Source organism: Rhea pennata, chromosome 1 (genome assembly GCF_028389875.1).
Source record: "Rhea pennata isolate bPtePen1 chromosome 1, bPtePen1.pri, whole genome shotgun sequence".
NCBI classification, from domain to species: domain Eukaryota; kingdom Metazoa; phylum Chordata; class Aves; order Rheiformes; family Rheidae; genus Rhea; species Rhea pennata.
Window position 1 is genome coordinate 117174426 of NC_084663.1, and position 27449 is coordinate 117201874.

General features: G+C 36.8%; 1 protein-coding gene across 3 annotated transcripts in view; it reads right to left on the reverse strand.

Annotated features, from left to right (window-relative positions):
• Positions 1–27449, reverse strand: part of GART (phosphoribosylglycinamide formyltransferase, phosphoribosylglycinamide synthetase, phosphoribosylaminoimidazole synthetase) — a 40799-nt gene that overhangs the window by 11375 nt on the left and 1975 nt on the right. The window contains exons 1-14 of one of the 3 annotated variants that reach the window (XM_062573440.1): positions 23004–23026; positions 19653–19801; positions 14965–15060; positions 14060–14234; positions 13258–13369; positions 11935–12003; positions 9718–9843; positions 8720–8807; positions 8228–8313; positions 7411–7579; positions 6592–6823; positions 3717–3811; positions 2407–2516; positions 1608–1806 (exon numbers count right to left, since the gene is read on the reverse strand). In XM_062573440.1, the coding sequence (XP_062429424.1) occupies positions 1608–1806; positions 2407–2516; positions 3717–3811; positions 6592–6823; positions 7411–7579; positions 8228–8313; positions 8720–8807; positions 9718–9843; positions 11935–12003; positions 13258–13369; positions 14060–14234; positions 14965–15060; positions 19653–19797 (1702 nt within the window). In that variant the 5' untranslated portion in view covers positions 19798–19801; positions 23004–23026. Of the gene's footprint in view, positions 1–1607; positions 1807–2406; positions 2517–3716; positions 3812–6591; positions 6824–7410; positions 7580–8227; positions 8314–8719; positions 8808–9717; positions 9844–11934; positions 12004–13257; positions 13370–14059; positions 14235–14964; positions 15061–19652; positions 19802–23003; positions 23027–27449 lie in introns of those variants that run through there. The other 2 variants (XM_062573448.1, XM_062573431.1) reach the window with 2 other exon arrangements.

Genomic DNA, 27449 nt, shown 5'->3' on the forward strand with positions numbered 1-27449 from the left:
AGTTCATACTAAAAGCTGGCATTTGCTCAGATACATTGGTTTAAAACTGTATTCAGTCACACTAGTGCAAAACCAAGCATGTAGATAAGCCTTTCAGTACCTCACTATTAAACAGTGTGAGCTTATGTTGATCGAGCTGAATATTCTGCTACTGCAAATATACAAGATGAATTCAGGAGCATGCTTCAAACAAGACTTTGATGAGATGATACTATACAAAGACAGTGCATGTGCATCCTAAGTGCACTCACATTGAAATTAATGCATTAAACTGGAAACCAAACTGAAATCTATTTTAATACTCCAGATTACCAAAAAAAAAAAAAAAAAAAAATCTCCTTAGGTCTAGAGTTATTGCATCATCTTTGTTCCTTTCCAGGAATGCCATAAATTTGAAGAACAAATTGCAGTTGCTTTATTTATGAATTCTGACTCCTTTTTGTATTAGCACACAAAGACATTTACTAACCCATTTAAAACTTAGAGAAATGACTCTCCTGTAATGAGTTTACAAATATCTGAAGTTCTTTGTAGTTTTAAAGTTTTCCAATGAGAGAAATAAAACTTTTAAATTTCAGTAAGTAATTTCATAGTAAGATTTCAAATAAAATTTACTTATGTTAAAGTATGAATGGTCTGATTATATTCGATAAACTGAGAGAACACTCTCAGTGAGTAAATATAAAGCTGACATACAGTTCATTCAGGAAAAAATTAAAACTGAATGTACGTTGCCTCTTGTTCAAATCTTGAAAACTTTGTCAAAATAACACATTTCCATTTAGAAGAGAGTTTGTTACTAAACTTCCTGAACAAGTAGAAAAAAAGGAAGACAAAGTTATACGAATTTTAAACTGGTACCTAGAGAGCAAAAACTGTCATTTTCACTCTTGGATGGAAAGCCTTATTTGAAAAATCATGGTAATTCTTCATCAGATAAATAGTTTTGCTAGGACTGTAACTAATGAAACCTAGTTTCATTTACATTTCTGTCTTGTGGTTACCTTTTATGTCTAGAGAAGAAGCAAGCTCCAAATTAAGCTTTTCCTGCATTCATAAGGACATTCCTTGGCTGTCTAGTTTCATAAAACTTGTGCGAACATAATATCTATGAGATCTTTACCTTCCTTGTCAAATTTGGTTAAAATCAGCCAAGAAGTTTAAAAGATAATATGCATATACACAGGGACACACGCATACACAGGGACACATATAAATCTTGTTTCTAGAGGAAAGCTTTAGGATTTCCTTCAGGCTAACAGATAAACAAATCTTTTGGAATGTTTTCAAAATTACTTGAAAAATACAAAGAATTAGAACACATGAATTATTAGTTTTCTGGGTAGTTGTAATGTTTACAAAGTTAAATGAAAATATACGAATAAGAAAAGTAATATGCAGATTCCTGACCTAATGACAACATCTGTAAAGTATTGCCTTCTGACAGTGGGTTGCGACTACTTTCTCTGAAGGCAAAAAATACACTTTATTTAGAGATTCTCAGACAAATAATAAAAGAAAAAGTAGGAAGACAAATACATTAAAACTAGCTATAAAGAGGCTGCATCTGATTTTTCACATTGTTCAAAGAAGGAGAGTGTTCATACCTAAAAGAGCACATCCTGCCTTTTTGCAAGCTTCAGCTATTCCTGCAATGACACCCTGCGCCACTTCAACATCAAGTTTACCGCAGGCAAAATAGTCAAGGAAGAAGAGCGGCTCTGCTCCTTGAGCCAGGATGTCGTTGACACACATGGCAACCAGGTCCTGACCTATGGTGTCATGTTTCTTACACACTTGTGCGATCTGCAAAACACAGCAAGAGAACTCGTCTGTTAGCTTTGAGGAACACGAACACGAATGCAGACAGTCTGCCGGGGAACGGCATCAAAATCACGCTGTTGCTTTAGGTGCTTTCTGAGGAGCATCCTCAGTTATCATCATCTCTATGAGCCTGACCTAAAATTTCGCTTTAGGAATTGTTACCTTCTTAACTGGCAAGGGCAAAAGGCCATTTATAGAAGGAGAATGAACTGGAAGGGATTTCATTACAGTCTGCAGAAACACAGTAGCAATTGTATAATTTCATGTTTTCCCCATGAGTAATCTTTTTGAGGACAGAGGTTCTACCTCACTGAACTAGAGTTCCTGATTATGAATAATTTTAAACATAATTTAAAATAGAAATATTTGCAAGCTAAAAGTTAAACATATATATAACTATTTTGCTGAACTGACACCTGAAGGAGGGTAATCTCATTTTTTATTCTCCTTTTTGAAATACTACCGAGTATTTTTTAACACAATTATTTTGAATTTTCTTCTATTAATAACATAGGCATCAAAGTGATTAAGTATATTTGCTTCTCTGCTACATTTCTTGCTTTACATAGGTTTTCAGATTACCTTGAGTTTTGTGCCAACACCATCAGTTCCAGATACCAAGATAGGATCTTTGTAACCAGCTGCTTTCAAATCAAAGAGGCCAGCAAATCCTCCAAGTTCCGCATTGCAGCCTGCCAGCCGGGGAAAAAAAAGCAAGTACTAAACTTCTACTTTCATGGGTTTCTCTGGGATCTCCAAAACACCAGTGAAATTATCTCTGAACTCTGTCACAATTACTTTACTTTGTCATCAGGAAATTTTTCTGTGACATTTGGAGCCTCATCACAGAATCAAAGGAGTTCCTAATCCTCTCATCTGTTCTTTTTTTCTTACTATTATCTAAGGCTAAAAATCCAAAGCTTTGTGATTGAACATTTAATATTTACTGTGATTGATATATTTCACCCTTGCACTTAATATTTTTCTGAAAAACAGATGAGGAATTGTTCTAATACTTTGAAGCACTCTGCTTTCTAGAGAAAGATGGTAACTAGAATTTTCCTACTGAAATTCTTTCTCTCTGTTAATATTGCTACTTAAGGTTTATTTAGACTCCTGTTCTTAAGATTTAATATTTAAGTATGTTGATCTTAAAACTAAAATTGGTTAGATCCTAAGAATGAAACAAATACAACTGGAAAATACAATGAATGTTAAGAAATGATTAGCGGTGCTACAGTGTGTCATTATCAATATGTATTTCTCTCTCTACTTAAAGCTGAAGTTATTTGAAGGTTCTCAGTTAATCTGAAGCAAAAGGGCTATTTGATAAATGACTGCTGTTCTCCAAGTCTGTCATAAGAATTACAAGAACTTGCTAGGGCAATATGAAGTGCAGACCACAGCAAAAGAGGAAGGGCTGGTCCTGCTTTATCCAAGCAAAAGATGTGTCTTCTGTGCCTAGCTCAAGTAATTCCTGATAATATTTCTGAGGAATTCTACATCTTCTACAGCTTTTTAAACATTTACGTACAAAGATTGCATAGCTCAATCTATGCATGAATTGACAGCCCATGTAATTAAAAGTAGCAGTAACCAGTAGGATTTTTCCTTGTATTTATCCTCCTAGGGTGCTGAACCATGTTCTCTAGTCTTTAATGCACATTGAATTCAGGAGATATATTTTAAAGCCATTCTGACAGGCAACTCTGTAAATTTAAGGAACTGCATTTTGAAGAAATCAAGGGTGTTTGCTTAACCCAGAAAATTCTTGCATAATCTGGAAATGGGCAGAGCATGTAGATATAAGCATTTATATCAACATAAAGATTAAATGATAAGCCTGCTTGACATGAACTGACTGAAACAGGAATAAAAGGTACAAATCTTACCTGACCTTGATGTGGCTGCAGCTAAGGGTTTAATTTTCTGAACCAAAGTATTCCCTGCTGCAATGTCTACTCCGCTGTTTTTGTAAGTCAGGCCTCTGGAAGATTAAAAATGTTATGGCAATTGATTACTGAATACATAAATGTATATTTTAAAATAATATTTATTTTCTTGCATATCTAAGGGGATAAACATTCAGAATTCTATTCTGCTATCCACAAAGCTTTTCAAGACCGTTATTTGCCTGCTTGTACAGTACCTTTGCTTATATAAAATTATTTCTAATGGTTGGAATACTGTACAAGCATTACATCATAGTGATTAATAATAAAAATCCATAAATCAGAAAAATCCCACATTTCAGGCAGGCTCAGGGACTCAAAGATCAATGAACCTTTTTGCTCCTTAGAACCTGACCTCACACATAGACCCAAAGATAGGGAGTACTATCCTGAAGAAACAAAACTTCATGGCCACATGACCACAGAGAGTGTGCCATAAGCAGTAGTCAAGTATTTTCAGATATCTCAAACACACTGTAAGAGCATCAGCATCACAGTTCTGGCTATTCATTTAAATACAAACATAAAAGCAACTTTCATGTGAAACAGGCAAAATAATGGGTTTGATTCTGCAAGATTTTAATATCTCCTCTGGATACCAGCACCTCACCAGTATTGTTCCTTTATTCAAAATTAAATGTACACAGAGCTAAATCAGAACATCTCACACCTTGCAGGATCAAGCTCAAATTAGCTTTTCAAAACAAAAGTATCACAGTACTCAATATTCCTCTATGATACTTAAAAAGTTTTAAAACTGTAGCTTAAAACTTGCCTCTCCTTATCACCTTGAATAGCACTACAACACCCATTGTACTTATTTTTATTTAAATTTACTTTCTGCTAAAATACTTTCAAAAACTCAATATTTAAAAATGTCAATTTCTAAGGTCCAATGTAGCAAACTAAAAAAAAATGTCCAAGAGCTCTGATTTGTTTCTGCATAGTTATACAAAACAGAAAACACACCAGCAAACTTGCAGATATAATTTGTATTGTAAGTGTGTTCATGCAACTGCCTGGGGACAAAAAGTATCACCCCAAATTCACAGAGAGGTCTTTTCACTTCTGAGATAGTGAATTTAGTGACTTTTAATTCTCAGTTGTATTAAATGTACCTGATTCCAGTTAAGCAGTCATTTCTATATTGTCAATGCATAAACCAAGCTACATTACAACTATTTTAGCTCTCTTACTGATGTAATTCAGTATTAGTTTTAATTCTAAGGGTGAAGTACACATTAACAAGGACAGGTACAACAAAACAACTGGCCAAAGAGCTACACTATCAGGAAAGTACAAAGATATCTGCACACACATTATATTACTGCTCAAAAATTCACAAGAAGAAAATTTTAAGAAGCAGCTGGTCAGTCTGTGAACAAGACTTGAAGAAATGTTAGCCTGTGAAAGCAAAAGGCTGGAGTCAGGCCATTTCAGTCTGAATGTGATTAATATTCAACATATTCTCATTAATTCTTCAAAAGGAAAGTATTGTTCTTAAATATTTTTTCTTAAATAAATATTCTAGATATTTTCAAGAAGTCAAATCACAGGATTTAATCCTGCAAAGTTGCCAAGAGAAGGCACGTCCCCAGGTTTACAGAGCCAGCCATCAACCTTCCCAAACTGTGTGCAATACAGAGTCCAAAGCGAAGCATGCCTGACTGTCTGTTTTTCCAATGTTAGGATATATCTGAGCAAAAGCTGATACAACCTCAGGGACAGTGAAATGGGCACTGACTGTAAATGACTCCCAGGAGTGTCCTTCAAACCCTATGGATCATCCCAGCATACAGCACTCCAGTCAAGAAATTCATGTCTTGTGAATTCAGTGCTTTAGAGAACCAAGCGTCACTCTTCATTAAAGTACCTTCTTCTCCTGCCTCACACAGTGACTTGATCTTTTCTGCTACAGTACAAATACCAATTATACATTTTCACATACACCTCTCAAAAGATGCACAGTACTTGAAAGAGAAAAAAGACTACATATCAACACTCTTGTTCATTTAGTAAGTTTATTGATTATGGCTTTGCAATATACTAATCAGTATAACTGTCAGCAAAGCTGAAACTCTTACTAATACGCTTCACAGACTGCAAAATAACCTATTATCAAAAGTTGTGTTTTGAACTGATTGGAGAAAAGGCAAACAGACATGTTTTATATTAGGTAAAATTAAGTTTAAAAACTTGCAAAAGCTCTCAAAAACATAGAGAAACAGTAGACACACTGCATAGAAAAAACCCGAGCCCGGTCAAGAATATTGAAACCTATACTATGAAAATAAAAGGAATAATGATAAAAAGGAATAATAAATTCTACCCAGGCTGCTAGCCAGCTATTCCATTATAATGCATATCTCAGTGAGGTAGGTGTTTCAAAACCCTCTTAAAGACCCTAAAATGAACCTCCCAAAAAGCTCAAAGTTTGTTCATACATACATTTCATGATATTGTTATTAGCCTTATGGACAATCTGAATTCAAAGCAAGGATTATGGTCTAGAGTTCAAGAATCAGAACTTCTCCTTCCCCAAAACAGACCTAATATAGACAGCAACTGCACAAGTTACTCATACATGCTTGTCACTGTAGTTTAGCTCCGTCTTGGGAGAATCAGATCATTGATGAAAGAACCATCAAAAAGCCTGTTCCTTCCTTGCCTGGTCTTGCTTAGATTACTCCCAAAGAGGCCAGTTATAATTTGTCTAGAGTTATGCATGATATCAACACCATTTTAAGCGTTAAGGTAAACTACTGATGTCTTTCAGTCACTACTTATTCCTATTTCAAGCATTTCAAATATCTACCTGGAATGTCTCAGGAAAGCTATAGCCCGATAACCAATGTCCTTTCTATAAATGGCACCCTTGAAATGTATGGCTGCTACTCCTTTGTTGGCTTCTTGCAGTGCTGTCATTAGATCCTCTTTAATAGCAGTTACTGTAAGGACTCTCCCTCCGTTAGTCACTACTCTGCCATCTCTTAGGGCCGTGCCAGCATGGAAGACCTCCAATCCTAGTTGTTTAGCCTTAGAAAGTCCTGTTCAATAAAACACATGCAGAAAAAAAAGCAGTTCATTAGAACATTTCACTGTTAAAATACAAATGAATAAATATTCATCATTTATTAACTATGTCCAGAAACCTCAGTTACATTCACTGTGATCATTCTGGGAAATCAGAACGATTTTTTAGAAGTACATTTTGTGGAGAGACCAGTCTGCTGTTTATATGTTTAGAGGTATGGAACGAGGTATTTAGCTGAAACACCTGCAAACAACATTTACTTCCAGATGGATTTTATACTTCATTGATACAGAGACAACAAAGCGTATCAGCATCAAGATTATGTAAAAATCAGTGATCAGCTGAGAACTACTTCCCTATAGACACATTAAGGAAATGCTTCAGAAGTAAACAATATAAATGTGGAGATTTGAAAACACTATAGCTGCAATACAAACTAACTTGGTGTGAAAATCCAGTTGCCTCTTTCTGTCTTAGAACCATAGCATCTAAAGTTTCTAAGAATCTGGATTAGACAGATTCAGCTTTATCTGCAAAGGAGAAAATGCAAAGACTTCAGGAGAAGAATGAGACTTCTGCAGCTTCTCCTGCTATATTTACCTGTTATTTCCAAACCCTTGGGATATGTTCCCGGATACCCTTCACTAGCCATGACCACAGTCACAGCTGCACTATCTTCAAACCAAACAGGCATGGAACTAGACAACTTTTTATTGACGACTGCTTGCATAACTTCATACAAATCACTTTTCAGCAGTGGAAGAATTACCTGCAAAAATATAGATTAGCAAATTAAAGAAAACAACACATGTTTTTACATTTTATTTATTGAGCTTGTTAAAAGGCTACTACAGCTATAAAAATAACATAAGTGATTTCATATGCTACTTTTTCACACATGTTTTTATTTTGCATATAATCTATATACCTTTGCAAATACTCTTCCCAGAAGATAACAATCCCTATGCATAAAATAACTGCTACAGATGGAGGGGAGTAAGTAGAGGCCAAGAATCTTTATCCTGCTCTGAACAACAGAAATGAAGGGGTTTGCTCCACCTGTCAGCAGGGAGTGGAGAAAGGAAGGATTCACTTCTTCATTAAAGTGAAAAAAATCCCACTCCATTCTAGAAAAGGTAGGAAAGTATTGAGTTTCACTCAAGCTTACCCTTGTAACACCTATATTTGAGTATAACCTGCTAAAATATTCTCTGGAATGAAACAAGTAATTAATATGGTAGAATAACTGTTGCTAAGCTCGTAACAGTGTCTGTCTTGAAGAAACAGAACAAGTATTTTAAATCTCAAAGCAATTAGCTAATTGTTCATCAGATAGTTTGTTAAGAATAATGAATAGACAGCAACAGACTTTTTTCCTCCTGTAATAACAAACTATATCTGGTTACAAATCACTCACCTGACATTCTGGGTCACCAAATCTGCAGTTAAACTCTAGAACTTTAGGTCCATCCTGGGTAAGCATTAATCCAGCATAAAGCACACCTATAATCAAAAGTTGTGTTAAAAGCTATCTAAGTAGCAGTACAAGTCAGTTGTTTTGAATCTATTCATATTATTATAAAGGATGCCACCTGTATTCAGTTAAAGCTAGAATGTTAACACTTTTTGAGAAAAGTTAAAAATATAGCAGGCAAAAGTAGTTGTGGTTACAATTTTGAAACTTATTTTCGAATGTTGTCCTTTCTGTTCTTCCTGTTTCATGATTATTCACTGTTAACGCAAGATATTCATGGATTTCAATTGACTTTATATAAAGCCAAATCTAGTTTTCAAAGAAATCCAAATATCTTCTTTAATTTACAATGTGAATTTGCTTAGGCTTATAAAGAGAACAAAGTAAAAAAGTTGTCCTTCTCCTTAAGATAAAAAAATAAATTTTTGTACCTACCAAGATAGGGGACACCTTCTTTCTTCATGCCGTCAACAGCTTTCTGAAGAACAGTATCTCTTATTTTCAGCAGTAAATCTTTAGAAATCTAATAAAACAGTATGAGAGTGTTTGTAAAAACAGAGAGTATCCTTTTTACTACTGCGGTGGCTAGCACTTTCGAGAGCCAAGCAGAATACTTGGATGGTCTCTTGCTCACTCCAACACGTGCTTCAAACAACAGAAAAGCTAATATCTTTCTCTATCTTCAGACAACATATCGCAGTATTATGACAACATGTTGCATTTCTTCAAAAACTTTTACATACTTGATGATCTAAATGCGCAAGTAATCCCACTGGTTTCACTGGAACAAACTATTTACACAGATACATGCCAATATCTCTATTTAAATAGTGCCCCATTAGACAAATAACAAAGTATAGTGGTCAGTGACCAAGTTTCATTCAATAAACAAAATTAATAGCTTTATAGAGGACCAAAAATAATATATTAATAAAAAAACAAACACACAAAAAAAACCAACACTGGTCAGGACATAGGTTAACATAAAACAAAGTAAATCCTTCTGCAAATAAAAGTTTATTGCCAGACAGACATTCAACTGTATTGAACCACAGCAAAGGTTCATCTTAGCTTGGTTCAGCACAAGATAAAAATGGATTTTAAACACTTAGTTCTAACAATCAGTATTTTATAATACTTAAAAACAAATAAACAAACAAAAAACCCAACCCAAGGTTGCAGGGAAAAAAAAAAGTCTCCCATCTGTATAATTAATAGTAGCTAATTCAGTAGAAATTAGAAAAGCTAATTCTGTAGAAATATCCTCCTTTAACAAGTTGCAGGCTTTCTAGACTGGGTTTGCTTTACATAAACCCTCCCACCCATGACAGCATACTCTTCATTCTCCCCTTCATCACAGTGAAGCTGAAAATTCACACATGCTTTCAGTACTAGAGTTCTGTTGAAATATCTGCTTATCGATACATTTTTACCTGAGGTGCTGGAGAATAAGCTCCCATCCCTCCAGTATTAGGGCCTTCATCTCCATCCATTAATCGCTTGTGGTCCTGGGCTGGAGGCATAGGAGCAACTGTGACGCCATCAGTGAAACACAAGCACTACAAAACAAGGAAAATAATTAAAAGCCAAGTATATGACTCAAATTGCATAAAGTGCAAATATATTTGATTTTCAGTGTTGCAGAATGGGTACTAAAACTATAAATTCTGTTTCCCTAATAATAGAAACTACAGTATTCTAAACACTGCCCTTTTCCCTCAGAAAGCATTGCCTCAGTTTCTAAGACCTTCTTACAGAGATCACCCATTATATAATGTATAAAAATTACAATATAACATTAAGATTTGTGCTGAGAAGGAGTACTCAAAAGCTTTTAAAAAATTGTTAAGACATCCCAAGGTGGAAGCATCTTTTCCTTCCTAAAGAAATGAAGCATTATATTCCTTTCAAAATTTCCTTCTCCTTGTTCATAAAACTTCATTAACTTTCAAAATATCTTTCTATCAGATAAATATTTTATCTACTAGATGCTTTTATGATCAGTATCTTCATAATAACACCTCTGCCAGCATCACTGGTAAACTAGATGATGATGATCGCTGTTTGGAGTACTGCTAAAGTACTCCAAACTTCCAAGTTTTTATGAGTACTCATAAAAACATTCAATAATTCTAATTAAAAGACAAGCAAAGATTCCGCTACAAAGCCTCAAAATGCCAAAATATTACTATATGAAAAACTACAGCCAATTGTGTCAGGTGAATTATTTTGACAGGCAAGACAAGCATTATTTTAAATTCACTATTATCAGTCACCTTAGGAAAAAATAATTAAACTGCATGTTTATGTTCTTGTATTTTATCACAAGAATTCCACTAATATCCTAAGGACTAATTAAGAGAATTACACAGTTTTCATCAGAGAATCAAGATCTGGCTAATCCCTTAGCTCCTTACAAGTTCAAGCTAACCAAGAAGCAATAAGGATGACCAATATCTGAAGTTCTAATTTCTTTATACTGGGCAGGAAATTAGACTATGCAAAGAATGGTAAGAGTTGGAGATGGCTGCTTACTTTATAAATATCACCACCTCCAAGTGAATGTTCGTAGAATCTAGCATAAGCCAGTTTCAGCTCTGGGACTGAGAAACCTGAGATGGTACTTGGCTGGTCTAGTTTGTGCGATGCCAGTGTCAAGTTCCCTTGCCACCTTCTCAAAACCTAGGCTCTAATTCTTCTTTTTTCTTTTACATTCTGCTGATATAATTAGTTTTACTTTTTTAACTGAAGGAGCTGAATTAGCTTAAAATGGCAAAAATATTTGCTCTACATTCGTGAAGTATATTGAGGATGTCAAAACATTCAATAGCCTCTGGTTCCAGGTCCTTCATCCCCAGGTGCAATTCTACATGACAATTTTTCTGGCAGTAAAGCTGATTAAAGAGGATCTTGCCTGCACCTGTCTTCAGTTGCTTGTTCCCATGCTCCAGAGGAGTTTACTTCATGGTATAGTTCAACGTTATATCCCCTTCCGTGGCAAATCTGAGAGTTTCCATTCTGCCTTGCACCCTGCATTGCCTGCACTTGCATTTTGCCATCCAGTTACTTGTAATGATTCAGCGGAGACTGGGCTCCAAAACAGAACACAGAAAACTGCAAGTTGTTGCTGTGAGGTTTTTTTGGTTTTTTTTTTTTTTTGTTTTTTTTTTTTTTTTTTGGGGGGGGGAGGCGCAGGGGAAGGGCCTTTAGGCTGCAGTCCCATGAACAATTAAAACAGTACAACCGAGTCAGTATCAAACAACAGTGGAGAAATAGGGAAAGGAAGGGAAGGGACATCTTATACTGTCTTTGCTGCCAGAGAAACTATAACACAGAACTGCACTCTTAATGACACTTAAAAAATTGTATAGTTTGACTATTTTTTTTTCCACGTGGTAACATGTGATTACTGCTTGAGTTATTTTTATTTATACTTTGAATTATTTTAACAGTTTGCAGGAAATTTGCTCTTTATCACAGCTGCTTTATTTACAGCTTTAATTAATACAAATTTATTTATAAACAGATAACTGTTCTTAATTTAAATAATAAAATCTTACATATCCCTGCTGTAGGCACTTATATGGTGTTTCCTAAAAAACTTGGAATAATAGATATAATCAAAGTCTTACAATGAGAGATGCACTTACAGAAACTTCTTCTCCTTCAAGAAGTTCTTCAACAACAACAGTTTCCCCAGCCATGCCAAAAGTCTTATCCTATATTAAAAATAAAATCTCTTTAGTTCTGTGTTTCAGTTATTTTAAAACATCCAAAGTGCAACAAGAAAATACATTTTTGATAGAGCAAGAAAAAGTACAATACAATTTTGACACTAAGGGTCTGTTCTCCATTCTGGATACATCAGCAATGGTAGTCTTTGCTTATCTTTTTTGCTTTTTCTTAAATAAATGCAGATTTTAGTTCAAATATTTAAAAATTGCAGATGACACTTGTGACTTATTAAGCAATTCCTCATGCTCTACTTTCTAAAGTTTGTACTCATGATACTGAAGGTTACAGCAATTACTGTCAAGTCTCTAATCTGAACTTTATCAGAAAGTACAATTATATAGAATACATCATAGGGGAGCAATATTCTCACATTGCAATGCCATATTTGAACACTGACTATATATTTATGCAATACAGAACCACCACAGCACATTGACAAGATAATTCTGTGGCCCTGTAAGACAGAAAAAGGAAGGTGTTTTGTTCAAGGCTGAACAAGTGAGCCACATGTTAAGCTCTATCTTTGTCCAATAACCAGACACACACACACACAAAATACAAGTGTGGACTCTATATTCTGACCCTTGAATTACAACAAATGTGTCAGATAATCATCTTCTATGAATCAGCATAGCTCCACTCAATTGTAAGATGCTGTGCTGCTGACATCAGCTAAGGATTTGACCTATGTCTTTTCTTCCAGCTCTATGTTTCCAACCATTCAGAGAGACTTACTTCATTTTGCTTCTCTTTAAGGAAAAAAAAAAATTTTTTGATGATCCTGATATATTTGTTCATCATGCTACCTAAATATATATTTAAGTTAAAGTAAATCTACTGAAATTTAGCTACACATTTAAGTGCTGTGTGACTCAAGGCCTAAAGTTGAGGTTGCCTGTCAAGATCCATCTTAATACTAGTATTAATATTATTTTACAACAGCAAGGTCTCAAAATGATGGGAAAAAAAGAAAATCTAGATGGATATAAGTATAGGTCTTAGTTAAGAAAGTTTTTATTTAACCCTACAGGAACTGTGCCTAGAAAGAGTATTCTATCTCAAGAAATAAATATGATACAGCTTCACAGCCATCCAAATAATGGGTAAAGTATTTCACTTGTATTAGCTAAATTCCTATTATATGTAAATAAAACAAGGATGTCTTTGAGACTCTGTCATGGTTATCAACCTATTCTGTGTGAGAACTCTATCAGTTAATGCATGACATTTCTGCTCACCTGCATGATTTCAGCAACAGCTTTGCAGGCTCCTTCCTTATTCGAAGCCACAATTACTCCTTTGCCAGCTGCCAGGCCACTAGCTTTTACAACTAGAGCAGGGAAGTTTGCACTTTGAAGAGGAAGAGAGGGATTCAATAATAAACACTCTGTATTCCAAATATATTTTGTAGGAATTGTGAATGTTAAATAGATGAAAGATAAAAATGATCATCAGTTTTCATAGCAACAGCCTTGCATTATTGAGTAACACACACACAAAATCCAGCATTCTCTTGTTTTGCTATGCCTGTAGAGGACTTCCACTTTGTGTTTCTTCCTTGTCATTAAATTTCAGTACTGTCTGAAAGGTTGCTTTGGTTTTAACAATTTACTACCACATCATTTTTGAATGAGCTGGATTGTATTCTGATAATCAGATCATCATTTGCCAAGTAAACCTCAGATGCAGAATTTGTATTCCTGGAGATAAGGCATGAACCAGACAGAATACACTATGACTATCACACCCCAAGCTGGATTTCCATGCTGGGCAATTCGGGGGAGGGAGGGGTGGGTCATGAAGTCCCATATTACCTCTAAATTGAACTTTGAATTTAATTTTCATTAAGGGCCAAAAAATACGGAGCTTAATTATCAACCTTATTGAAGTGTGATAGGGTTATGTCAGATTGTTCTTTAAAACCTTTATAGACATTGTATCCCTGCCAGAAGTATTGGTATATTAATACTCATTTATTTGTTTTGGATACTAGTACACTACACATTAATAAAAAGATTTCTATTATAAAGAGATTTTTACCTATTAATAAAGCTACATGCTGCTTTAGGATCAGTAAAAGATTTCCATCTTGCAGTTGGGATCTCATGACGATCCAAGAAAGCTTTAGTAAAGCTTTTACTGGACTCCAGCTGAGCTGCCTTTGCTGTTGGTCCAAAACATCTCACTCCAGCTGCTGTCAAGTCATCAACAATTCCTAATAACAACAAGAAAGAAAAGTTATTCAAATTACCAGCTGATTTATAAGAACTATGCATTGTCCAAATCCACATGTGCACCAGCTTGATGGAACGGTATGTCAGGAATGATAAGCCATCTATCCAGCTGCTATTTTACCAGATGGACCTTAAGATGCAGTCTTTACTGTAATCAGCAGTAGGTAATCCTGTAATGTTTTAAATTGATCTGTTGCATTTGGTAAGAGGCAACAGTCTTCCCTTTTTTTATTATAGTTTTTAGCCAAAAAAGTCCACATCAGTTATTTCAGTAAGACAACAGGAGATAACAATTCTTGATCATATAAAAGGATAAAACAGAAAAAAATACGAACATATTTATAAGTCCTTGTTTACTATGTCCCAAATGGTTATTATTTCAAAGAATTAAACCTCCATAGGAAAATAAAACCCCTTGTTAAGGTTCCTAAACAGAAATACTGTGACACCTCTTTTATTAAACCAAAGCACTTATAAAAATATCAAACAGTTCAGGATACCATAACTGTTACATCGCTCACACAATACACTTCAGAAATTTTCATTTTCATCACAACACAATCCTGAATTCAAGGGAAACTAACACAGTGGATGGGCTTCCATTCCTATTGAAGACACTTGGATAAACTGTGATGGGCACATGACTGGGACTAAGATTTAGTTTTCTTGTTAAAATACAGGGGTTATGATTTTTAGCTGGCTTTTTCTTACCAGCAGCAAGAGGAACCTCTGGACCAACCACGACCAGCCTGATCTCCTGATCTCTGCAGAACTGGGCAAGTGCAGCATGATTGCTGACTGAAACAGCTGTCAAAGATACAAAAGGTGGTAAGACTGCAGTTCATTACTGTCACTTGGCATTTATTTATCATATAATACTGAAGTCACACATTCTTGAATGACAGGTTACTGTACATCTGGAAGAGTGAGGCCTACATTACTATATAGACTTACATGTGAGAATTTTGTGTGTCTATAAAAAACAATACACCCTAAAACAAAAAAATATTACCCCTAACCATAAACCATAGTTCAACATGCATTTTAAATCCACCTTATTTTTGCAGAAGAGAACAAAAATTTCAGTTCCTCTACACCACATACATAAATTGTTCCTTTCTGGCATCTCTGGGCATATCTCATTTGCTAGCATAAGGATGGTAACAGATCCAAGTGAAAAATAACTGACAAGTAAAAAAGATAATTTTTCAGCCAATCTCCTCTGATTAGGTTCACCATGAAGCTGTACACATACTTGTACCAGCATGATGTAGGGGGCAGAAATAAGCAGCTTGGGATGGGATGCTTTCTTTGGTTTTTCTTTTTTATTTCCTTCTTTTTCTGTAGTGTTAGCTTAAAAGTGCCACACTAATCTATGAACTTACTGAAACAAAGGGAGACCTGAACACTTCTTACATTAGGCTGAACTTAATAAAGGAAGGTGCTGTTAATTATGGGTAAGGATATACGATCTTGGATTACTGGGACAGTTATCTTTCTATACACAAGCATTTAACAGGATAATACTTGGAAGGCCAGAAAATGTGAATACAAAAGAAAAAACCTCACAAGAAGGACAATAACATCAAGTCTCTTGACGAAAATTTACGCAAAGGCAATGCAATTACACTGCTTTTATCAAGAATAAATAAAGCCAAGGTCTAGCGGGGACTGCAACGTGAACTTCACAGACTCTGCCAAAAAAGCTGTGAGTACAGCTTGGTGCAGATTGGCTGCCTCTACGGGGAGGGGACTGACATGGCAGAGTAGGAATTTGGCAACTGAAATAAAGTACAGATCCTCCTTGGGAGCTGGACTCCTTTGCTTTAAGTTTTCCTCCATTTCTGTGATGTAGTGTTAGTAATAATATTGGCAGCCACATTTAAAGTTGATTCTCTATTGCAGCTAGCTTCTGAGGAAGAGAAGGGAGAGAAAAGAGAGTCAATGTGTCAGGCAAATGATTAAAGCATTTGAGTTTGCTGTCCCAACTGCAATGATAAAGCATCTGCTATTAGACAAATTTACAGTTTTGTCCTGGTACCCTCTTCACTTCTGCCACCCTGTACTAATAAATTCCCTGCTTCCGTAAGAGTAGCGGTTATCTCTAAATAACACCAAAAAAGCTATCTGAAACCTGTATTTTGATTACAGACTTACCCTGTTTGGCTAGAATGAGGGGACTAACAGATCTTATCGATAAGTACCTGAAGGGAGGGTGTTCGGGGATGGGGCCAGACTCTTCAGCAGTGCCATGAGACAGGACAAGAGGCAACAGGCACAAACTGAACCACAGAAAGTTCTGCCTGACCGTGAGGGGGAATTTCTTCACCGTGAGAGTGACGGAGCACTGGACCAGGTTGCTCAGAGAGATTGTGAAGTCTCCTTCCCTGGAGATATTCAAGGCCCGCCTGGATGCAACCCTGCCTAACATGCTGTAGGTGACCCTGCTGAGCAGGTGGCTGGACTAGATGATCTCCAGAGGTCCCTTCCAATCTCAACCATTCTGTGATTCTGTGACTGAACACTAATAAAAATTACCTCCTTGATACCAATTTAACAGTTCAGTTATGCTTTTTCACCAACATAAGCAAGTAAGGAAAAGTAAAGACCTTTGACTTCTGTGTGCAACTCGCACAAATTTACTTCTGGCTCACAGGAGAGAAAAAACAAAAGCATAACACATTTGGCTTTAAACTTCTGATTAAAATAAAGGTCAATATTGAAGAGGTTTGTCTTTCAGTCCCCTGGGGCTGTTGTGAAAGCAGTTAAGAACAGCAGATCCTGACTGAATAGAATGGGATTTTGCTGGGCAACAAAAGAGGGGCCATCCCCGTTCCCTGCAAAATTAATCCATAGGAGAGGGAGAAGGGAAAGGAAAGACCCCTGAAAGGTGACTCTGCTTTTCATCCGAATTGTCTTCCTGTACAGCTTAACTACAAGAGGCACGGAACAGTGAATATGGCACAAGATTTACATTAGGTAGAAAAGTCCTAGTAACAAATAAAATGGAATAAGTCACATTGTTAATATATAATTGTAATTTTCCCCTCAAACACTATTTTTCTCAGTATTTGGACTGAATGGGGAGGTTCTTTGTAGTAGTGCTTTATTTCTCAAAAAGACAGCTAAATATTCCTTCCAAACCAGACAGAAGGAAATTGGTCCAGGTTTTTCAGAGCTAGAGCTTGAAGTTATGAGTATTAGTTATATGTAGAACTAAAGTGGAATGGAAAAAGATGTCAGAACGCTAATGTCCATTCACAGACATGTATATGTCCACAGGCAGGATTCAGCAAACCATTCTACACACTTGTGACAAAAAATCAGCCCTATTAATTAAGTATAAATTAAATATAAAACTATATTTAGCCACTCAACCCAAATCTGTCTTTACTAACAGAATCCATGGCTGATTAACTATGAAACTTTTTTTTTGACAGAGATACAGGCAAGGTTTATATAATAAAAAATTATTTATAATTTTAAGTTGGCCTTTATATGTTTTGGAAATCACTTGAGAATCAGAGTTTCAACACTTGTTAAAGGAAATCTCATGAACCATAGAAGAAGATCAACTTTCAGAGCCAAGTCTTGATTACACTGAAAACCAAAAAAAAATGGTAGCAATTTCACAGGTGTTGGTTCACAAGCTTTACATGGTGTAATAGAGTTCTTTAAAACTATCTTTCCATTTTCTTCCATGAGCAAAAATCTAGACCTCAGTGCTAGCACTAAAACATCTGAGCATATATATATATATATATATATATATATAAATTAACCTCTTCACAAAATCTAGATTCGGCTCTCCTCCCAGTTGGCTGTGGATTTCTCTCCTACAGCGCCTGTGAGGCCATAGCCCAGAAAAAAGGATTTCAGCACATGTTATAGATTTCATGGACCTAGCTCAAGCATTATTATGCGCATGCTCAAATATTTTGCACTCTGAGGATGCAGTATTTTTTACGGCATAACAAGGCGAGAGAAAAAGCTCAGGAGTTTTTAAAAGGCACTGCTTGCAAGAAAATACTGAAATTAACATTCTGCAGGCTGTATAAACTGGCATTGACCCAATTTAACACAAGGACAAAGGGTTTGACCCTTTGGATAACAGGGAAACATCTGACTTTCCTGAGATGCTCTTCCTCCTGCTGTGTCCTCAGAGATCAAACAGAACAAACAACTCCTTATGGTGCTGTGAATATTTAAAGAACGTCTGAACAAAGATATTTAAACTGCTAGTAATTAAGCATTCAACTGGAATTAAATATATTTAAACTGCTAGTAATTAAGCATTCAAATGGAATTAAATATGATAATATATCTGCTATACAAAAGTCTGATAGGACTCATGTTCCTGCATGAGATGGTAATAAAAAGAGATTTTACTCACATACAAATATAAATGCAGAAACAGACACATACAATTCATGTTCACATGCATGCTGTATTAATTTTAGCTCTGCACATAAACACATGTTTTAAGCTGAAACTTAAGTCAGTTGTTTAAAGTATCCTTCCAGGAACTGGTATATAAAGGACATGAGACAGGAATTTCTGAGTAATTATCTTGTGTTTCATATTCATTCGCTGTGTGCCTCCAGGCAAGCACCTTAGACAAGTATTTTTAAATACAGCATCTAATTTCAGATGCTCAATTTGAAATACTTTAAGCTTCATTTTTCAAACTCGGTGAATACAAATACTTTCAACTACACCACTCAGAGCTTAATATATGAAGTTAGAAACTCAGAACAGGAGGTTAGCATTAAGATTATTATTAAAAACAATCCTAATGTCTAAACATCATAAACACACCAAAAAATGAACATTTTCCTAAACTGGAATATTTTAGGTGAAAAAATACTCATCACAGGTTTGAGGAATCACAGGGCTTCAACGCATGTGTGAAAATAATTCAGTAGTGGTTCCTATTCAAAGCAGTCTGCTCTGCCACTCTCCAAGAGGTGCCTGCATTTACTGCAGGCACTTTTCAGCTGTTCACCAAACAGTAGCTGAACCACAGTGCGTACCAAGCTGAACCATCACCCCTTCCTGGTTAGCTTACTGGGAGGTAGGAATCACTACAGCTGGCCCAAGCTACTCCCCAGAGGAATCTGCAACATAGACAGATGGAGTTTTGACTGCGTCCTCCACCCCCAAATCCAAAGAATTAGCCACTGCAACTGAGCTCATAAAATCAGCAGAGGTTGCACAAGGCTTTGCTCAGACATTTTTTCTTCTTAACCTCTTCCCACTATAAGATCTATTTTACATGACCAAAACTTTAAAGGTAAAAAAAATCCCTTCACATTAACAGCTAAGATTTAAAATTAATTAATGGAATAATTTACAAGTTTAATTATAATATTTTAAAATAATATATATATATATTTTACCTGAATTTGAAATTTTTCCATTGTCAGCTGTTCCTGCATTTCCTGGAGCGACAAACACTTGTTTTACGTGTGGGGACTGGGCCAATTTCCAGGCCAGAGCATGCTCTCTCCCTCCACTGCCAATCACAAGCACTCGATCAGCCATTAGCCTGTGTAAACCCAGAACAGAAGCAAAACAGTCAGCATTAGAGGAGTGAGATTAAGACACCAAGAACTTCACGGACGGCATTTCCAACAGGCATGAACGTTACTTTGTTTCAGGCCATGATTTTCCTATAAGAGTTCTGTTGGTTAAAAAAGAAATGTTGTATGTGAAAATGGATAGCACTGGCTTAGTCAGGTGTGATATAAATGTCAAACGCTGAACCTCTTCAGAACACTAATGTAACCACAGGGTAATCCTGGTTTTCCTTTTATCAGATTGGCAACTATTCCAAATCACTACAGAAGTGTATGACGTAGGAAAAAAAAAAAAAATCCTCCCGAGTGACCCGAGTGTAACTTGTAACCTCTATAAGCTCCTTGAGAACCTAAGGCTGCAAAGAGGTTCTAATGAAGAACCAATTGCTCTGCATTACAGCATTAGGGAGCTAAATAGTGCGACTCAGGACTTCTTAGAAACAATACCTGAAAGATCACTAAATACTTCATAGACTTCATAAGATACTTCATATAAACGTACTAAATACTTCAGACACTTCATAATGTTTCCTTTTCCTTCATGAAAAGCAAAGCTTAAGAGCAGGGAAATAAAGAAATGAATTTCCAGCTCTGATTCTTCTTAGGAAAGAATAAGCATGAGACCAACAACAGGGAAGACCATGGGTCATAAACAGAAAGAGCTCTGCCTGGCAAGGTACTGAACCACATTCACTCTTCTCACTCCACTGAGTTTTAAAAAAACATTAGCACTCTCTTTGGCTTCTGTAGGAGGTAGATTTAATGGCCATGAATGAAGGCAGCAATTTCCTTACGACCTGATGTAAGCACTGCCTGCCACTGGATGGTCCTGGTGGTCTCCCAGGGGGACGGCCTGCCTCCTTTTCTCAGCTGTGCATTTTTACCCCTTCTCTTACACCGTTGTTAGCACTTACGCTGCTGCACTAAGAGGTGGTTCTGGAGCTGGTGAAAAGGGGGAAAAAAACGACCCCACACCTAAGTTAGTTTTTTGGTAGCAAGCCACTCTTAATGAAACAAAGAAGCCGAAACCTAAAACTAATGTCCCTTGGGATTGAACAAGATTGAAGCTGTTCAGCATCTCAGAAGGCAAATTTAATGTTTTTTAGCAGTATGAACACAAACTGGTCACAAAAATAAAACAAACTCTCTCAGTTTCACCCTGTCAATGCCATTCTGCGTGTGTGCACATACCTTACGCATGTTCTACTAATGTGAATATTACAGCTTTTTCTTTGTCTAGTTTGGAAAGTTAACCTTTGCTTTTTAAGACCTACTTGTTTATTTCTATATGCATTCTATATATATTTACTGATGTATACCATCTCAGACTTATCATCCCAAAAATGACACCACACCAACTAGCCAGGAAATAGAATAGTTCACGTAAGCTGAAAATAAAAACAAACCACCATCAAAATTCAGAAATTAGTAAATATCTAGCTTCCTAAGCTATTCAAAGAATAAGCTGAAATACTCATGTTCATCCAGCTATATATAAATTACACACATACATGATGGCACTAAACTGGTGAGAGTTTTATTCACAGAAGAAGTGAATAAGCTGATGAAGCTATTCAGTGAAGCAGAAAGTGGTCCTAAGCCCAAGTGGAGCGCGTGTGACTTTTACGAAAAAAAATAAAAGCTTTGAATCATAGCATACACAAAATAATGTTCAAAACCTATAAAAACTGCTTTAAAGCATTTTAAGGAATGGGAATAAACCAAAACAGGTTTGTGCAGAAAGCAGAATGATTTTTCTACTTTCAGGACTTTCGCATGCCCAGTGAAGAGGTCTCGGGTCGCTGCTGTACCAAGCGTCTCATGTCCATGAGGGGGAGGAACACAGTCCAGATAAGAACCTCAGTCAAATGGAACAACTGGTCTCTGTGTTGTAACCCTAGCAAACCTAACATTTAACCCGTGGTCACTCCCCGTGTTTCTTCCATTAAGCGGCTGGTCGTTGACCCGCGCTGACCAGTGTGCACAGCGCCTTCCAAGGCAGGCTCCCATAAACCTGCCTGCGATTTGAATGCCCACAGGAGGATCTGCTCCCTTTCCAAAGTGCTGCTAGGCAGAACTCCTTGGATTATCTTAAACAAAAGGAAAAAAGAAAAAAAAAAAATGGTTTCTAAGGGAAAAGCGACCTCACCACGGGCATGACAGAAAGCAGATTTTCAGCTGATTGATGAGGCTGGGCATGTGCCTCAACCCCATGTCAGCTGCTACAACTTGATTCACATCATTAACCACTGGCTCCTTACACAAGAGCTGCCTCCCATGGAGAGCTGCTTCGATAGAGCCTGGAGAAACCTGTCTTTCCTGAGGAGCTTGGCTGCGTAGGAAACAGCTTCTACTTGGAGGGTGCTATTCAATGCATATGGTGAGCCTAACTTCTAAATCCGAGTCCTCTGCAATAAACTTTAAACAGCAAGAGCCAGTACATGTTTTAGAAGGTATTGCAGTGACATTTGCTAACGTATCTTTAACCCCTTGTTGAAGAAATGATTTGCTCAGAGAGCAACCCTTTCAAGCAAAACATCAAGTCAAAAAACATTAATAAAAGAAAAAGATGAAATAAACATGAATACAAAGATAAAATACAGAAAACTGATCCTGATTTGTTTACTATGAATTAAATACATTGCAGCTAAAACATAATGTATTTCAGGTGGGGACGGTCAATAACTTTTTACTCAATTGTGTTTGACAAAATACACACATTGCAAATTTACACAAACATTTTGATTATAAACCGCCTAGATTCCCTGTGATTAACAAAATGTATATTGGAATAAAAAATTATTAGTTATGGTATACGTATTTGGTATGTCAAGATATGATAAACCTCCTTGGTACAAAAATTCAAGAAAAAAAAAGGAAGAAGGGGAGGACTACAGTAAAGGGATCTGTTAGATACAGATAACAACCTAGGACAAAAAAATATATAAAAGAATACTAATAGATATTCATCACGTAGCAACATGTGCCTCCTACACTTAAGTTAAACCCAACAAGCATGCTTCCATTCCAGTCCGCAAACATTCATCATTAAATAATAAAAGTTAGGACTGAGTTTATCAATAATAGCTGAAATATATGCTTTACAGCTTCTTCTTACAGCTACATTGGAAATGAACGGAGAAACTCAAACAGAGCAGAGAATATACTTACTCTATCTTACGTGCTGTATGCAATACTCAAGAGTTCAGATGTGCAAAGAGAAAGGAGAAAAGCAGCCTCCAGTTAAAATGAAGCACCCCTGTCCCAATATTACTGCCCCGTTGACGACACTGCGCGGCTAACCAATGAGCGGGAAACTTCAGCCATTTCAGCTAGGAAGAGAGAACAGACTCGCACACTAACAGTCTAGGAATGAGAAGCAAAAACCTCACAGAGCAGAAAACACCCACCCTGTCATTTTTAAAGATGCAAAACAAATTCTGTCTCATCCCAGTTATTTTTTACTGTTAAAAAGCGTTCACTAATCAGATTGTAAACATGCTCTGTTTATTTAAACATGCAGCTATGCATAGTCCCAAGCATATCAGCAGTATAGAAGAACACAGTGCATGACACTAATGTTCTATTAAGCCTACTGCTTAAAAGCAGTAGAAGGAGGGACCTGAAGATCCAGTGACGTTGTTGCCAGCCAAAGTAACTCACCATACTGGCAACTCAGTCAAAGCATCATTTCCTTTTTTCCAAAAGGGAACTCTTGTCAAGTGTGTATGTGGGGAAAAAATATATATATAAATAAATAAATATATATAATATACTATAAATAATATATAAATATATAAAAATATATAAATATAAAACTTAATTGGGAGAGGTAGAGAGAACAGGCCACAGATCATATGTTCAAATAAAAATTATTTTTTTATATAATAAAATTTAAGTAAAAGTATGTTTCGTACCTTTTTTTAGCTTCAAAAACCCAATGTTATTTGTGCATCCTACAAATGGTATCCTAGCAACTTTTGTTTAGGGATGTAGCTTGACAATAACTTCTGGCAGTGAATGCAGTTTAGGAGGCCAAAACTAGTATTGGCAGCCTTTTTTTTTCTCACTCCTGCAACACTGACATAGAAAGGTGCTATGTGGGCTCTCTGCTGCCCAGCCATTTCTTATATTAAAAGTGAAAATTCTGAAGGGTCAAGACTTCTTTTTATTTTGTCCCTAGTTCAGCAGTAAAAAAATTGTTCTCAAAAGAGTAAAAGACATTCATAAGGTAGGTGATTTCTTCTGCAAGAATTATCACACACAAAGCTTTTGGGGAATACTACATGAAATTCTTGTAACAAGCACAAGCCAAGAAGATTCCAAAACACAGCACATAATTACCTTAAATAACCATTGTCTGCTATCGTAAAGAGGAGAGATGTGTTTGTTTAAAAGACATTTTAAAATAAAGTCAGGTAGCATTTCAGGTAAGGGTCTATTACTCGGTCCTTATATAAAATAGGAATAGGAAAATAGAAAAAAGCTCATCACTCTGCATATCCGAGAGAAGGGGACATGAGGATAAGGTGAAGACAAGTTGATTTCCAAAGCCTGTCCCTGAGGTTGCCAGTAGTAATTCAGCAGGGACGAGCATCGGCCTAGAGACCTTTATCCTCCGCAAGGGTGGGGCTCACTAAGAAGCTGGGCAACTCCTCCACTAGGTCAGGGCCTGCAGAGCAGAGAAAATAAAGTGAGGAAGGCAAAGAGAAACAGTAACTGAGAGTTTTCCCCATTTCAACTCCTCCAGAAGGCATGGTGAGACTTCAAGTACAGGAAGAAGGGAGAGAAGGTTACTAATTCAGCTGCTGCCCCTTCTCAGTATCTATTAAGAGGAAAGAGACATGAGCCACAGACTCTTCCTAAAACTGATCCTCTGCACATAGACTTGCGGATTAAACTGAGCTACCTAGATTGCATTAATACAAAGATTACAAAGATAACTGTAGAAGTGTAAGAAAACATAAACTTCTGAAGCAATTTCTTCCCAAGTTTTAGTTTCATGTCATAAGTAGGTGGTGCAAGTTACCTAAATATTTATCTCAGCTGGGTGGAGCTTCCTAATATACCAGCATTATCTTCTTACTTCACCCCAACTAAAGCACTAAAAAGGTGTAATTAAAATAAGATCTACGCAATTTAGCACAAGCAGCAAGGGGCATTACTGGTGGCAGGTCACTGCTTCAGATCTTTTTTTTAAGTTAAGTTCCAATGCTGATGAGTTTCCCCATCCTCCTTGACTGATAGAGATGGGTGGAGTGTGTTCTGTTTTTTGTGAGAGAAATAAACCAAATCTTGAAAACCCGTGTAAAAAAACTGTCACAAAACAAAGTAACTTAAAAGATATTTTTATTAGTATCTTAGTTTCAACAAAACTGCAGGGACAACAGTAACAGGTATAATTACAACGTTGCACTGTGCAGCATCCAAAGCGCTTCAGCCCTTCAGAAAGACCTCTGCTGCCCAAGGAGGTTTACACTCTGCTGTGAAAATTTACACGTACGTTTAATGCCACATGCATAATTAGTCTCTGAAATCAATAGGGTCATTTTTCAGAATCAGTGATAACTAAATAACTCACAGTTAAATTAATTCAGTTTCAGGATTCTAACCACCTTCATGGAAAGAAAAACAGTATAGTTATGTACGTGAAAATGAATATAGGCTTAGAAACTTTCAATTTTCTTGCTTAAGGCTTTGTATTTAGAATCCTGGGGGAGTGGGGGGGAGGCAAATTAAAGTTGGCGTGCAGCACAATGCCAGGCTTCAGCCCATAAGGACAGAGGATGGTGTTTCATAATACAGCTGGACTCATTCATGTACCTGTTGCCACTGAAAGAGGATGTCCTGAACCCAGCCATGCTTTCCCAGTCCTTTCCTTGCACCGGCTCTGGTGCTCATTCAAGCATAGTCAGTTTGCTAAACTGCCAGAAAACCAACCTGACCCCAAATTTAAGTTTTCTGCTAGCTGAATTGGCTTACTGTGCAGTCAGCCAAGGCCTTGATCCACTACCTGGGAAGAGATGGGGCGACACAGCAGGGCAGGAAGAACTTAGGCAGCAACAATCTGCTGGATGCGTTCACATGTAACATATAACTTCAGCCACCTCCTAATTAAAAGTTGCGAAACCTTAACTTCTCAACACTGGGTGTCCCTAACTAGCCATAGGCATTCAGCTTTCTTTACTCAGAAGGTATGGCCTGTGTCTGAGTATCTTAACTCCCACCTTTCCTAGAGCTGAGGCTATAAAATGACATAACAGTTACTTCATTTACCCCAAACACAGGGAATCCAAGCCGAATGTCACTAAGAAGGCTCAAACCCTCACCTCCCCATGCCTGGAAAAGATCTTTTAGCACTTGGTTTTAGGCTAAATGAGAAGGAACATTTTCTCTTGAAGTTAGACAAGAGAAGAAAAGACTTTTAGACTCTTGGGACAGAGAAAGAACACAAAATGGAGAAGGCTCTGCAACTCAGTTCCCACAAAACTCCAAGTAATGTTGTCTTAGGTTCTAATCCTAGAAGACAGAACTATTTATGCATTTTTTCACAGAACAGTAATGGGATTAAATATTTTAAGAATGACTTGCAGGAGAAGCTAAAACTCAGGACTTCTTCCTCCCAGCTGAGTGCTTCAACAGCTGTGTTACTGCCATACCCCCTTCCCATCCTTTACTCAGTCGCCAAATTTATCAGCAGCCAGGTAGGAGATGCAGTTCAAAATTCTCTCAGACTGAATCCAGCTCTTCCATTTTCTGAATTAACACTCTAATCAGCAGCCTGTTTGATCTCTCTGGCGGTTGTTTCTTAAAAGTAGAGTTCATTGCATGTTACGAGATGCCCAAACATTTCAGTACATGTTAGGTGAGCTCTCAGTTGGCCTCCTCAGAGAGCCTTTGCCAACTTCTGAAACCTTGTTCAAGCTTGGACAAGAAACAGAAGATGAAACATGCAGGCTACAATTTCACCAAATGTTGTTTCACAGTTGGTTTAAACTAATCTTTGCAGGTGCAGCTTCCCATTGGTCCCACACTCTTCTCCACCTCCTGCCTCTCATTCCCTCTCCCACCCACAGGCAAAATTCGTGCAGTCATCTGGATCAGGAAGCCAGTAATACTGGAAAACACTACAATAATTATAATAAAATGAATTACAGCAATAAACAAAATTTTAAAGTTAGAGAAGTCCTCTGACCTGCCCTACAACATCAAAGATTGCACCATATCACAATGAAAGGGCTGGAAACATGCAACTAGGAGTGGAGGCAGAAGACAGGACCACTTCTAGCAGCATAGGGACTTTGGCTAGGCTGTCTTTTTGAAGCTTGGGGTATTCAACAGACATAGCCTATTTTCTCCTGTTGGGAGGGAATAGTCCAGTTCTTCCTCTTTCTCAGTTGCAGAACTCAATGCTCTCCACATTGACCTCCTTTGACTTCAGAGTTAACTCATTCGGTTTACCAATCTACCAGAAAATCAACTCAGTAAAATAAGAAAAATGAAATTATTTTCTGTCAGTTTTGTGAACTCAAGCAACTCACTGAAGGATCAAGCAATTGCAAGCAATCCCTAGAGCCAGTAGAAAGGAAACAGCAGATGAAGGTAGTTGGAAAGTGT